The following is a 13971-nucleotide window of genomic DNA, read 5'->3' as shown; positions in this document are numbered from 1 at the left end:
TCCTGAAAATAATATTTTAAGCATGCCAGCAATAATTTTAAGATTCAAATGGTTTCACTGTCACAGTTGTAATTTTGTGGTGAGCTCTTTATAAGTTGACTAGGGTGCCACAGATTTCAGCTGTTTCTGGGAATCTTGGCTTATTAAGTTGTTTGGCTTATTCTTGAGACCTGAGAAACTCACATGGCAGTTGAAGTTATCACAAATCCCAGACTCAAAATCAATATGGTGGGGAATGATGGAGGTCTGCTCTTAACAGCTCCCACAGTGACCTCTAGAGTTCATGGATAAAACATGAGTTGTTAAAGTAAAGGCAATTATTTTTTGAAGGCATAATTTTCTATATTAGTTTATTACTATCCCCAGACAGTAGATGGTAAGTAGTTGGTTTGTTAGGTTTTACTGATGGGTTTCATGGGAATATTCTGTCAGGGAGTCAGTCCCAATTTCCCTATTTCTATTCTTTCTCTTGGCATCATTTTTTAATACCACAATAAATATTATTTTCAGTCATTACTCTGTCCTTGTATACTCAGTGCGTACTGGCATGCCTTAAAGATTCATAGCTGAGAATCTTGTTTCTTGTATTAATTTGTTTTTGTATTCATTTGACTTTCCATTAGGCTAGAAGAAACTTCACTGTTCCATATGAGACTTAGTTCTTCTTAATCCAAAAGCAAAACCTTTTAGAAGAGTTTGTTTCTGATGATATTAATGTTTGAAGCTGAGTGCTGTTATTTTTAGGCTGTTCATTGAATGTTATCTGAATACTTAAAGTTCTATATTTTGTTGAAAACTGAATATTCTCTTTTTTTGTAGTCTTTGTTTTTGCCTAAGTTTGGTTCTGGATAACACAACTAACATCACAGTTCTATGGTGCTTGAAATAATCCAGAGAGTTGACTAGATGAATGTACAAACTCATTGAAACTCAAAGGTTATGCTATTGTTTACTGTAAATATTATTTACAAATTCAGTAAGTTTCAAAGCAACTCCTCATTTATGCAGTCTACTTGAGAGCAAAACATAGCAGCAGCTGGTAGTTATTTGCAAAGGAAACTTTAATTTAAACAATTAACTTTGGTTGCAGGCATTGAATCCTTAGGCTGAAAGCAACAGAGAACTTTCAGTTGTAAGAAGCTGAACATGTGTTATGTTGCTCTCTTAAGTGAGTTCCAAAAATTGATGTAATTCAGTACTTTCCTTTATCTATGGTATATATTAATGATCTTTAGTTTCTTTGAAGGTGCAGGAACATGAATGAACCCAAATATTGTAACTTGTATGTTAGAAGAACCGGTACTCTGCCAATCACCTGTGTGATAGTACTTGGAAGGTATTTTATTACATCTGAAGTTTTAAGTGCTGGGAAAAAGTATGATTTGTGACAATTATTAATGTTTTTTAATTGTAATTCCTTTTCTTGATGCTTGTGTGTATAAAATGGAATCCTGAATAACTTGTCAGAGCTGAGGAATGGCTGATTACTTGCCATCCTAAACTAATTGTTAATTTGATTGCTGAGAGTAACTTTGGTCTACAGCTGTATTTTCTTCTAGTTTTGCTTATATTTGAAGAGTGAAATGTTTTGTTTAGAAATACAAGGTTGTCCATTAGGCTAAAATTTGTGTACTTGAAACACAAAATTAATTTCTAAGAATAAGCAATATGAATTGCTTTCCAGATACAACCAACATATCAACTAAGCCTTTGTACATGACATAGATCCCAGTGATGGGATATAGTAATATTATATTAAAAGAAGAATCAGTTCCACATTAAACTGTTTTTTTTTTTCCCCAGCAATAATTCTGTGACTGTCTATGTTGATGATTGTTGTGGCTTAAACTTTTCTATTTGGTTTGTGAGCTGCAAGCTCATTATGGTTGATCTGGTTTTGTCTGCTTCTGGGAACTTCTCTGTATGTTACTGCACTGAGAAGATTAGAAAAATTGATTTTTATTATTGTTTTTCTTAACTGTGGTATACTGGAAAAAATTATACGTATTTCATAGGGCTGGGAGCTATTACATGGAAATTGTAATTGCTTGAATTCAAGCAAAGGCATAAGAAAATGGAGTTGAAACTAACAAAATTTGCTGCTTTGTATTTGGAGCAAGCAAAACATCTGGGTGCCAGAACAAAAAGACTAATTTAGAGAAAAGAAAAAAGAAAAGCAGAGCATAGGTGTGCAGTTGCTGAAACTGCAGATTAGGTTATTATTTTCTTCTTCAGTAACACAACAATTGTTTCCATGACCTGAGATATTTCCAAGCTCAAAACAGAGGGGTGTTCTTTTATGTCTGTATGCTAGGGCAGAGAGGAGAGTAATATGATGGAGGAATAGGATGAGTAAAACCTGTGCAGAGTATAAATACATTAATTGAATAGACATGTTACCACTATAGTGGAATAACACCAGGATAGAGTTGGCTTTATTGAAGGATAAGTGAGAGCTCCTTTTGGAACCAGATAGGATTTTTAAATGAAAACTTAAATGCACTGATCTATATTGATTATTTTAACTGAAAACTTATGGACTAGACTATTTTGATTCTTCTGTGGCATTCATCACCATCATGTCCAAGCCTGTACTTGGATAAATATATGTGAATTAAATCAACCTACTAAAAACTCTGCATACTTGTACCCTTACAGTAATCACTATAATATAAAAGTTACGGAAATGTAAAACTAAAGTGGGAAATTAGGCTCAGGCTGCATGGCAGTATTTAGCTCTGGCCTTGTATCATGAAAGACTGTAGAAGAAGAATGTGTTAAAAAGATCACATAAATTCTTATACTGAACGGTATCCTGTTAATCATGGTTGTTAAGCCAGGTATAACCTCATCTTCTTTAAGTTAGACTAGTCTTAAAACAAGAGCTTTTGTCCTCAGTTTTATGTTTTATAGGACATAATAAAATTTGGCTTATTCAAGTGTTGTAGAGTTTTTTGTTTTGAAAGTCTTCTTTATTTTCAAACCATATATCTTGAATTCTAGTGTGGTGTCATTGGTTTATAGAAAAATGCATATTTTGATTGACAGAGAAGTTGGTTGTTTCAATGGATTCTTGAACTATATATCATATAGTTACTAATTCCTGAACGAGATCAAACAGGTAATTTCACACTAATTTAGCAGTCTTGGTGGGGTAGTTGTTTTACAAATAGGTTGTAATTCCCTCCTTCCTGTTCCCTCACGTCATCTTGTAGAAGCACATCAGGGGCCATTCTAATTCCTTTGCACATGACTGCTAATGCCTTGTTTTTACAGCTATTTTTCCTATCATACTTCTGTGGGTAATTTTTAAGTACCTAGGTTTGCAAATATATTGTAACCTGGGGCTTTCTGAATTACTTGATGATTTTCTGTAGGCTGTGTGATAAACAGTGTCTTCTAATGTGCAGGCAAGTGTAAGAAAAAATAAACATTTTATACATAGAGAGCTATCTAAATAGCATCTCTGCTCCATATGTTGTAGTACCCACGAGAGGCTCATTATAGTCCCTGGACCTTTTGTGCACCAAATACTTCAGTCCGGATAATGCTGTGCTCCATCTGCCTTAATCTCTGAGCTGCACAATGTGAAATTCTTAATGCTTTGACCTGCTATATGCTAGCATTTTTGATCTTGGATTTTTCTTGTCTGTGTTTCCATTTCAAACAAGTTTTCAAGGTTGTTGGTTTGAAGTTTGTCAGTTCAACTGAATTATTTCTGGAATTTTTTTTCCCCAAAACCAAGTGTAACTTCCAGGTGCTGAAAAGTATTTTATTCTGTTTTTTTTTAATTTGGTTTTTTTTTTTTTTTTTTTTTTTTTTTTTTTCCACATCTTTTAAGTGTTGTGATTTGTTGATCTTATTCAAGGTGTCAAATTTGGCAGAGATCCAGAAATATCTATTAGGAAAATTATTTTTTTCAGCAAACAATACTTTGCTTGCCTCACTGACATGCATTTAAACTTGTCATCATAACCCAGACACCACACTGTACTTCAGAATTTCACTCCAGAAACATGATGCTTTTAAAATCTACAGATGTTTTAGAAATCTCTAAGAGCAGAATATTATCTTCAGGAGTGACGGCTATCTTGTTTTTTTTTTTTTTTAAAAAAAAAAACCTCTAACCAGATTTTTTTTCTTTTAAGGGTTGTTTTTGTGTCTACCTTTACCACCCTAAATCTTGTGACTGCAGTAAATGCTTATCATTACTTTTTCCCCTTCTTTTCTACTACGACCATCAAAGTTTAAGAAAAGATAATAACACTGCACATTTTAATCCAGCAGTATTTATCAGTTGAGGATTATCCATTCACATGTCCAGTTACTGGTAGAAGGTAATGCTGCAAACTGCCTTGCTGCTGCCTGTGTTCCAACCCTTCCCCTGTGGCAGTGCAAGACAACTTGAAAGAGTGAGGGGAAACTTCCCACTTACTGGCAGTTAGGTGATGAACTATTTTGTCAACAGTTGCATGGGAACTCTGCATGTGCATTTACTTGTCTGTGCTTTTTAGAGGGGAAAGTTTTTGAAACAGACCTGGCAAAAATGTGTGCACTGTTAAGTCAGATATCGACATGTAGTAATTTACCTATGTGTTGAAAATGTTTCACTATATGAAAGGACTTAAGGTTATAGATGGATTGTTTTTAAACAATTCTTCTTGAATAAATAATTTGTTTTTCTTAACTAATCTTCTTTTAAATAATTTCTTCTTGAAATGTGTGTGCAAATGTTTGCTGTCTTTTGGGAAGAAAGGCTTCTGCTGACCGCCTCAGTTTGTGTTATGGGGAAAAGGTGTCCTTTGCTGTGGGAGGTGGGGAACCAGGAAAAGTTTAGAATGTAGCTCATCATTATAAATTAAGGATGCATCATTTTGGTGTACAGGGAAGATGAAACCAGTGCTTTGATCTGTTACCAGGAGGAGAAGGGAGGAGAGGAGAAAATTCAGGACAAGTAGAGAAGTCCTTCAGCACATGAGCTGTTGTTGGTTTTGGTGGCTTTGCAAATTGAATGCTTGTAGGGGTGCTGCTGGTGCTTTTGCCCCCATGTTTTTTTTTATATTGTGCTATGTAATGCACAAAAGCAAGACTTTAATTTCCAGTGTTGTCCACAGCTGCTTAATACTGCTGGTGTTGCCTTGTCCAAGTGCTGTACTGAGAATGAAGCATTTTGTCTTAGCAGTTTTAACCTAACTGCTAGATGCTCCATCACTATTAATAAGCTTGTAGTTCTAGGAAGCATATAGTTGGTCTCCTGTAGATTGTCTTCTCTTCAGATGCTGGATTTTTCTGTAGATACTAGCATGGGACTTCTGCAAGAAGTTTGTAACAAGATCTGTCCATGGATTTAGTAAAAACAATGGGATGAATATTCATATTTCATTATTAATGAAAAAGATGTTTGACTGTGAGGAATTTTAAGAGAAGTAAAGTTGTTTGATTTCTGAATTTTTAAAAACCATTCTTAAATGAGCCATATTGTGATGCATGTGTCAGACAATGTTTTCCTGCTCAAGTTACTGTAGAGAACATGGTGAATATATTTGTGGGTAAGGTCTTGAGATGGGGTTTTGTGGCTGACATTGCTATTGAGTGGAGGAGGTCTGAGATGCCAGACCTCATGGCAGAGAAGTAGAGTTCCAGCCACAAAATTCAAGACACAAAGTTCAAGTAAATAGGCTGAAAGAAGGGTATTAAGCTGTAGGCAATAATATAGTCAGAAGGTGGACAAAACCCTGATTTTTTGTGGCATATTTTCCAAAGGTAAAGTTCTGCTGATTGAGGCAATAGTCTCTTTTGGTGTATTGAATCTAATAACCAGTTCTTAAATGATAAGCTGAGAGTAAATCCTTATAGCTTTTGTCTTGAAATGCTGAGGTTTTTGTTCTGTTTCACAACATATTTCAAATTATTTGTAAAAGTGGTTGATGCAAATTGAAAATATTTTCATTAAATGTTCAGAAAGAAAATAACTGAATTATAAGCAGTGTGAAAATTTAAACTTATGAGCAAGTTAGAGATGATGAAATGTTTCCACTTAAAAAAAATAATTAAAAACTTTTGAAGGTGAATGTCAGATGTAATAGTCTCAGAAGACAGATCTTGTCATTGCAAAGCTGTTAATATCTATAAAGAATTCTAGTGACAAATATGCAGATGGCTTACTTTGTAGAACTGAGTTTTCTCCTCTAAGTTTTATGGTTTTTTGGAATTAAGAAGCCCTTTCTGTGACAGAAATATTACCTTCAGTACTATTTAATCAGAGTGATATCAATTTATATTCTGCATACAAATAGTTAATCACTTACATGTTTCTGAAAATGCAACAAAGAAAAAAGGATTATATTGTGCAATTTTAAGTACTTTGTAAGAGGATTGAATGAAACTGCATATATTTACGCTTTTCATTATTTTAATTGAAAAATAACTCTGTATTCTTGGATAAAAACACAAGCTGATCTACCAGGGATTTATTAGGTGGAAGCAGCAGTTTAAAAGGGAGTTGCCAATAGGTGAAAGACAGCATTTCTTATACTAAAACTGCAGTAATGTAAATTAGGCTTGGGTCTATGCAGCAGTACCTGGATATTCAGCTTGCTTTTCAGAGGTGTGACTAATACAAGCAAACAGCTGGTGTTTCAGTACACTTTGTAGGTATTTTCCAAGCATGTTCAGTGGTTCAGGGCTAAATAAAGAGATGAGAGATAGTATAATACATGGAGTTGGAGTGGAATCATCCCATGTGTCAATACGTAACTGCCTAGTCTGCCAACATGCTTTTAACTTTGCAATGGAGTGGTGAACAAGGAGTCATCATGTTGTGGTGCGTCCCTATGATATATGTGACAATTTGAATTGATTTCATGTTTGCGGTTACCACCAGTGTGCATTTGTGTATTTTCATTTGTGAAAATATTTAATAAAGAAAAGGTGATGCGTTGCAAATAGCTTTCCTTTGCTTAGCACACTCCACCTTTGGGGGTGAAAAATGAATAAATACCAGTGTATGCAGAGAAAATTATTTGCAATGCTTCTTTTTTTCCAAAATGCATTGTTAAATTTTGTCTGGTTGCATCACTTTGCTTCTTGCTTACCTGCCACCTTGAATAATTTTTATCAAGTACTTCTGCTAGCACAGGATCACAAGAAATGTTCAAATTAGCTAAAGGGTAAATGTGAAGTATCAAGCTCTGTTCTGTAGAATAGACATTTAAAATCTGATTAAGATTTCTGGTTTATTGTTTTGGGGTTTTTTCCATTCTTGTGTGCACACTTTTTTTTTTTTTTTTTTTTCACTCTGGGTATTGTGAACCTCTAACAGATAATAAATTTATTCTTAATTATTCTGTGTTGAATTGCTACATGTTGATGTTAGGCCAAATTTTTTCTGTAATGACTTTTTTCTTTCCTTTATGTTTTTCAGATTATGGCGCAGGCTCAGGGTTTGGGAAGGAGATACATTAAAGCCTTTTTTAAAGGTTTCTTTGTTGCCGTTCCTGTAACTGTGACTTTTCTGGATAGAGTTGCCTGTGTTGCAAGGGTGGAAGGAGCATCAATGCAGGTATTGCTGGAAATATCTTCTGTCTGTCAGGAAATTAAAAGGTGTCTCTCCACTGATAATAGCAAGGGGAAAAAGAATCATTTTCTCAATTGTTATTAAATGATGTTCTAGCATGGAATAGTTTAGTTTCAATTTTGTTAAATATTTTGTGATGCAAAAAAAAAGATTTTGAGAAGAAAACTTCCCAAAATTCTGTGTCAGTAAAAGCAAAATATATGGAGAAATACTGATAGATTGTTTTGCTATAGTCCTAGACATTTAGAAATGTGTGGAGCAATATATTTTGTCTCTTGGGATTGAATTGAGGACTCACAAAGAGTCTTTATTCATTTTTAGTAGCTACATTGTAGTAACTGTATGGTAAAACTGTTTCTTGCTATACTTGTTCTTACTATTGAACACATATGGCACAATTGCAGGGAAGGATACTGAAAGTGGCATGAACCTACTGTTATTGCCTATGTTTATCAGGAAATAGGTATCAGTTCACTGGTTTTACTTTGGTTATATTGAATGTTTATACAGCATAAGCAAGTAAATATAAATAGAATGTGTAACATTTAGATGATAAATAAATACTCATGAACACAAATTTTTTTTCACCTTTTATTTGGTCTTGAAAAAGCTATATTTTAATGTAGATAGAAAATTTCCATGTTATTACTTTGCATTTTAAATCATATGCACGTTGGTATGCATCACCACTGATAACTATGATGCATTTTGTTCCAGTGCTGCAACATTCCAATTAATAAAGAGTAAGGATTTGATTCTTGGATGTCAAGCTCTCTTTTCTGATTTTCTTAATAAGCTCAGAACCTTGAAGAGTGGTTTCACAGCAATCAAGACCAGCTGCTGGAGTTTGAATTATGCAGAATTTACACATGGGCTAGAAAACTTAGGCTCGATCCTGCACTTGGCTGATTCATATTTAATGTTCTAAAAAGCATGTGGTGGGGAGGAGGGAATGGCAAGTTGGCATTGTGTCTTTTGTGGCAGTCTGTAATCTGATGTTTAAACTCTGTCAAGAATTGTAGAATTCTGCCTGTCAGCAGGCAGCTCTCACATCAAGAACGGGGATGAAAATAAAATAATCTTACTCCAGTAATTCTACAATCCAAGGCCAAAAGCTACGTGTAACATAAGTTATTATTACCCTTTTCATAGGTGCTTTTCTGAATATCATTGATGACCAGTGAGACAACAGTCTCAGGGCTTGCAATTGCAGAGCCAGAAATTTGCACTAAAAAAGGAGAGGAAGGGAAAACTGTGAAAAAAACCTGTTTTGTTATCTTTTTACTATATTCAGGCAGGAGAAATTAAAATATATAGCACAATATCTAGAGAAGTACAAAATTAACCAGATGAGTAAAACTCTGTTTTCCATCTTCTCGTTTTTTGCCTCTATTGCAAATCTAGAGCCACATGGAATGTTTTAAGATGCAGATTCATGTTGGATTGTCTGTTTCTGGCTTTCTGCCTTTTTTATTTCTGGTTTTTGGGGTTTTTTTTGCTACTAGTGAGTGTGACATGAGCATTTAAATTTTGAGGTGTTGGGTTTTTTTAGCATGCCACATTACCATTTATTGTTTGATCTTTTTCTGCCTCTGATGTAGTGTTTTGACATCTATTAGTGCTTAATAGTTTTGCTTCAGTAGCTGGAAAGAAATTTCTTAGATTTCCCTCTCCACAAGTCTGTTGTGCCCCTCTGGTTAGTACCTCAGTTTTATGTTTTCTTTCAAGTCAGTCCCAAGTGTTTGAGAGTGCTCTGATATTGTTTTGGAGTGTTGCTTTGCTATTCACTTGAAGAGCACAGTTGACTGTGGTTTATCCATGGAAGATTTGAAAAACAAGACTAAAAATGCAGGAGATGGATGGTGGGAGCTGCTGCCTAATATCTGTTGCCAACAAACCTCTCCTGTAGAAAAGGAGGTTTGGTAAACATTCAGGCAGTCAGATCCCCACACCACACTCACAGCAGCTGGCTCAGGAACAGAAGCAAGAAAGGCTCTTTTTGCAAGGTTTTATTCCAGCGAGGTCAGATGAAACTGAAGGGAACCCAGTGAGAAAGAGGGGACCACCATGTGGTGCAGACAGCTTAAGAAGGGGAAGGGTTGGGGGACAGAGCTAAGAGCTGGGCAGGGCACAGCCACCAGGGGCATCCAGCCAATGAGGGAACAGGGAAAGGAGAAACCAGGGGAAGTCCATGGGTGAGTCTGTCTTTTCCTCCCAGGAGGACTGCTCCATGGTGGTTAGTCACTGCCGTTGCCAAAACAGAGGTCTTGGGAATTGACTGAGAGCAGGGAGTTCATGGGATGCTACACAATACAGTCATTTGCTTAGATTTTTTCAACCTGACAAAAGGAAAGCAATATATATTCACTGGATTATTAAAACTGAAGCTTTTCCCTTGCTGTATCTGTTAACTAAACATTCCCTCTGTTGATTGAAAAATAGATAGCTTGAAAGCTGACATTTAGAATTTTACTGACATCTCAGTATCTGTAAAACTCTCTGGTTTTATTCTGAAACAGAACTGAAATAGTAGTTTGTTTTAAACTTCTATGCATATGGCCATTTTTCAGATTGAAAAAAAAAGTCCTAGTGCTTTTAATAAGATACGAATTTCCTTGCCAAGATTTATTAGACATCTAAGCAAGTCTGACAGGGACACAATTATAAGGAATATATACCTCTCTTTAAGAGTAGCTTGAGGGAGTACTGGTCATGTTGCAATTCTGTCTGTGTTCTTTGGAAGAGTGATCTATGTCAAATATATCTGAAAGCCATAGGTACGAAGAAGGCTGAAGTTCAGTCAAATTGTATCCTTCAATCACATGCTTCCAGGGATACCTTATTGTCTCAATTTGATATCCTGGTAAGATTCCCAAGAATCTGTTTGTAATAGACATCTAAAATGTCTGTCTGTCTTTGTGTACTCATAGTTCTGGCTCCTGCTGAGCCTGAAATTAAAAGTTTTTGACAAGAAGCAAAAATAAATTTCTCTGTGTCATGCTTGCTCTCCTACTCCTGTTCTCTGCTGTGCGCTTTCTCTCCCCCTACACTTTCTCCTTTTGTTCTGGGCCAGCCTTACTGCTGCTTCATAGTTACTGATGATGGGAATACTTTTTGACACCCTGGTGTGCATAGGAATAAAGCTTCTAATGAAAATAAAAATTTCTGACCTAACCAATTAAGACAGACTTCATGCATTGTATTGTCTCCAGCTGATTTTGTATTTTTCAGTGCTTTCAGCCACCTGTCGTAATTTCGATTGTGCTGACTTCAGTGTCTATGTGTATTAACTCTAACCTATAGGGAATAACTGTGAACTATTGCAGTTTATAATTTTAACAGTTTGAATAGCTTCATTACTTTCTCTTTTATTTCCAAATTTACTGGGTTTTTTAATCATCACATGAGGTAGTTTTGTTGCTTAGGATTTTAGATTGATGTGTTCATCTAGCATTCTACTAATAGTGTGTTTCTAGTGAGTTGTAATCTGTTTACAATATTAAACGTAAGTGACAAAAATAACTAGTAGTAAGATTTCTTAATTGACTGTTGCAGATTTTTTTGTGTGACTTCTTGTAGTGTGGCTGTATACTTAAAAATGTTTGTTGTTATGTGGACATCTTTATGTTATTTTTTTATTGAGTTTCATTACTTGCTTGGTATTACGGACTCTTCATATATAAAGATGTGGAAAAGGAGCCCCTCATGAATATATAAATTTGTAAATTCATTGAATCAAATGGACTGTTTTCAAATAGGGTAGAAAATGACAGTGTATATGCAGCTTTATATGCAAGTTCTATTGCAAATAGTTCAATACCAAGGATTATAGGAAGTGGCCTGATGAAGCACTCATGTTTCTGCAGCAAACATTATTGAATGTTCTGTTCCATTATGCATAATAGCAGTTGTAATTATTCTGTGGCAGTTTCTCCTAATTTTATTATTAGGATTACTGTACCAAAACCTGTAAGCTCATGTGAATATTCTTTGTGTTCCCCAAACAAATAAGTTGTGACCTTCACTAGCAGCATAACAACTATCAAGTTCATCATTATTTATAGCAAAAGGGCATGTTTTTACCCTCCTCCTTATGGAACCTCATGTCCTATGAGGCTTCATCATATGGCTGGGGATCTCAATTTGCATGCTTTTAGCATTAGATTAGTTAGTAATTGCAAAGAGTAGTGTTTTGTGGCTTCTGCACCACAGTTTAAATTAAGACCTGTGTGCCTTATTTTTAGCAGGCTTCTATACCAAAAACTTGAGCAAAGAAGTTGTAATGCTTCAGACTAGAAGGAAGAAACCTCTGTGTCATTTTGTTTCTTATGAAAAGCCCTTGTGACCCTGTTTGTTGACTCCTTTTGCAGAAGTTGTATTTTGATTTTGCTAGACTTGAAACCTTACTACTAGTTAAAATATCATGAGGAATAAGTTGTATTGTTTCTATACTTGTTTGTTGTAGAATCTCAATTAGTGTTATTTACAATAGAGAAAGGCTTGCTGAGGGATTATTTAGCCTTTTATTTTTTTAATAGCCAATAGTGATTGTTGATGTAAATGAATAGTTATCTCCTAGTTTTCCTTCAGTTTCTTCTGACAAAATAGTATTATTGTCTGCACGTTTGTCAGTTTTTTTGTGAGAGAAGAAAAAAGCATACACCATTGTATTTATCTCGAACACAATTCTAATGTATAATGAGTTGAATATCCACTCTGTATGTCAAAATGAGGTCAGGTATTGTTAAAAATGCATTTAGAGTTCTTTAAGTTAAAAAAAAAAAAACCAAAACAAACTTATGCAATATCTAAATGTATTTAAATTCTAAGGTATTTCCTTTGTTTAAATGCAGAAGAAAATAGGAGTCAACTGAGATAGTGCAACTAGGGCAATACTGTAACTACCTTGTGTATTTCTCTGTAAGATGTAGTTGATGTAAGTTTATTTGATACAAGAAGTGAGTGAACACTTATTTAGATATTTTCTAAGTATCTAAGTATTTCTAAGTGAGATACAATATCTTTTGGAACAATGGTTTTACGGTTTCTATTTGTTTCATCTTCCTCTTTTGGCCTTTTAAGGCAGATGCCTTTGAGTACTGAGGAGTTTGCTTTGTGAGAATGTGTCATATATATGATTCCTGCTTTGTAAGATTGGCCTTATACTTAGTGGTGTTGGAAACTTCTGGCCCCTATGTACCTGCATTTGGCAAAGTGAATATGACTGTATTATTTGTGAGTTTTTATGTAAGTCACTTGTTTGTAAATATTTGATCCTTTGGTGGAAAATGCTGTAAAGGTGATAAATAATTCTGGAAATCTTGATTAAGAACTTCTAATAAAATAACTTCTAATTAGCTCCTGGCTTTCATTTACCTGGTTCTTGCAGTGCATTGTGTCTAGTAAATAAAACAGCAATGAGTATTAATATATTTATAGCTTAGACTCAGACCATATCTCTATGGACGTGAAAGTGATCTGCTTTGATCCCCTGATTTACCTACTGGAAATTTGCCTGCAGCCCAAAATGTAACTAGCCTCATTTGCTTTTTAACTAAACATATGATGTCATATCCCTCCCCTTCTCCCTACCATGTTTATTCTTTTGATCTAGCATATTGCTTACTGTTCATGTGAATTACACCTACTGAGGACCCTACCACATGACTTCCTCTTGCACCTTGAAAAACTAATTTTTCACAAATCCCACTTGAAGTATGTCTTTTTCAACCAATCTGTTTAGCAATGATGAATGAAGATACTGTAATAAATAGAAATCAGTGCTTCTAAATTGTTTCTGAAGTTAAAAATAAATATTAAATAGCCATTTTATTTGAAAGCAAAGTTTACTGAATAACAATAGAATGAAATTTGACACTGTAATTGCTAGGGTTGAGAAGAGTTAATTTCAGTCCCCCTGTTGGTTTACTTTTCAAAGATACCATCAGTTTGGAGAGGGGAATATCAGCAGTGAAAGTCCAGTGGTTTATGTGGTGGTTCAAGTTATAGTCTAAGTGCTTTTTCTACAACAGCAGCAGCAACAACAAAATCTTTAGCTAATATTGCAGTTTCCATACAAAGGAGGGGTAGCCTAATTTCAACACTCTGTGCTCTATTGCATTTTCACCTAACTCTAGAATATACATTAGCGATTCTATTGGCCAACTTGGAAGATACTGTAATTTTCTTTGAAGACAGCTTTCTGAGAAATAAACTATTAGAAAACTTCAGTCTGGAATACTTTTAAATTATTTCTGTCTAGTAAAAGGAATCTCTGTGTCTCTGTTTTAAAGTAAGCCTTGCAAACATAAATAAAGACAGTACTGTGGTAGGCTTCTTCCTTCCTCTGCCCTTTCCCAAGAGTTAACTCAGAGGCAGCATTGATCAGGTACCCT

General features: G+C 34.9%; 1 protein-coding gene across 14 annotated transcripts in view; it reads left to right on the top strand.

Annotated features, from left to right (window-relative positions):
• The window catches only part of IMMP2L (inner mitochondrial membrane peptidase subunit 2), a 419891-nt gene that overhangs the window by 1368 nt on the left and 404552 nt on the right, over positions 1 to 13971 (top strand). For all 14 annotated transcript variants that reach the window (XR_008437037.1, XR_008437041.1, XR_008437032.1 and 11 more), the window contains exon 2: positions 7424 to 7561. Coding sequence is in view for 3 of the 14 variants with exons in the window: in XM_053977049.1 (XP_053833024.1) it covers positions 7427 to 7561 (135 nt within the window). In the remaining 11 variants the exon portion in view is untranslated. The remainder of the gene's footprint in view (positions 1 to 7423; positions 7562 to 13971) is intronic.

The sequence above is a fragment of the Vidua macroura genome, chromosome 5 (genome assembly GCF_024509145.1).
Source record: "Vidua macroura isolate BioBank_ID:100142 chromosome 5, ASM2450914v1, whole genome shotgun sequence".
NCBI classification, from domain to species: Eukaryota; Metazoa; Chordata; class Aves; order Passeriformes; family Viduidae; genus Vidua; species Vidua macroura.
Note: the sequence above shows the minus strand (reverse complement) of the source record. Positions and strands in the feature narration are given on the sequence as shown.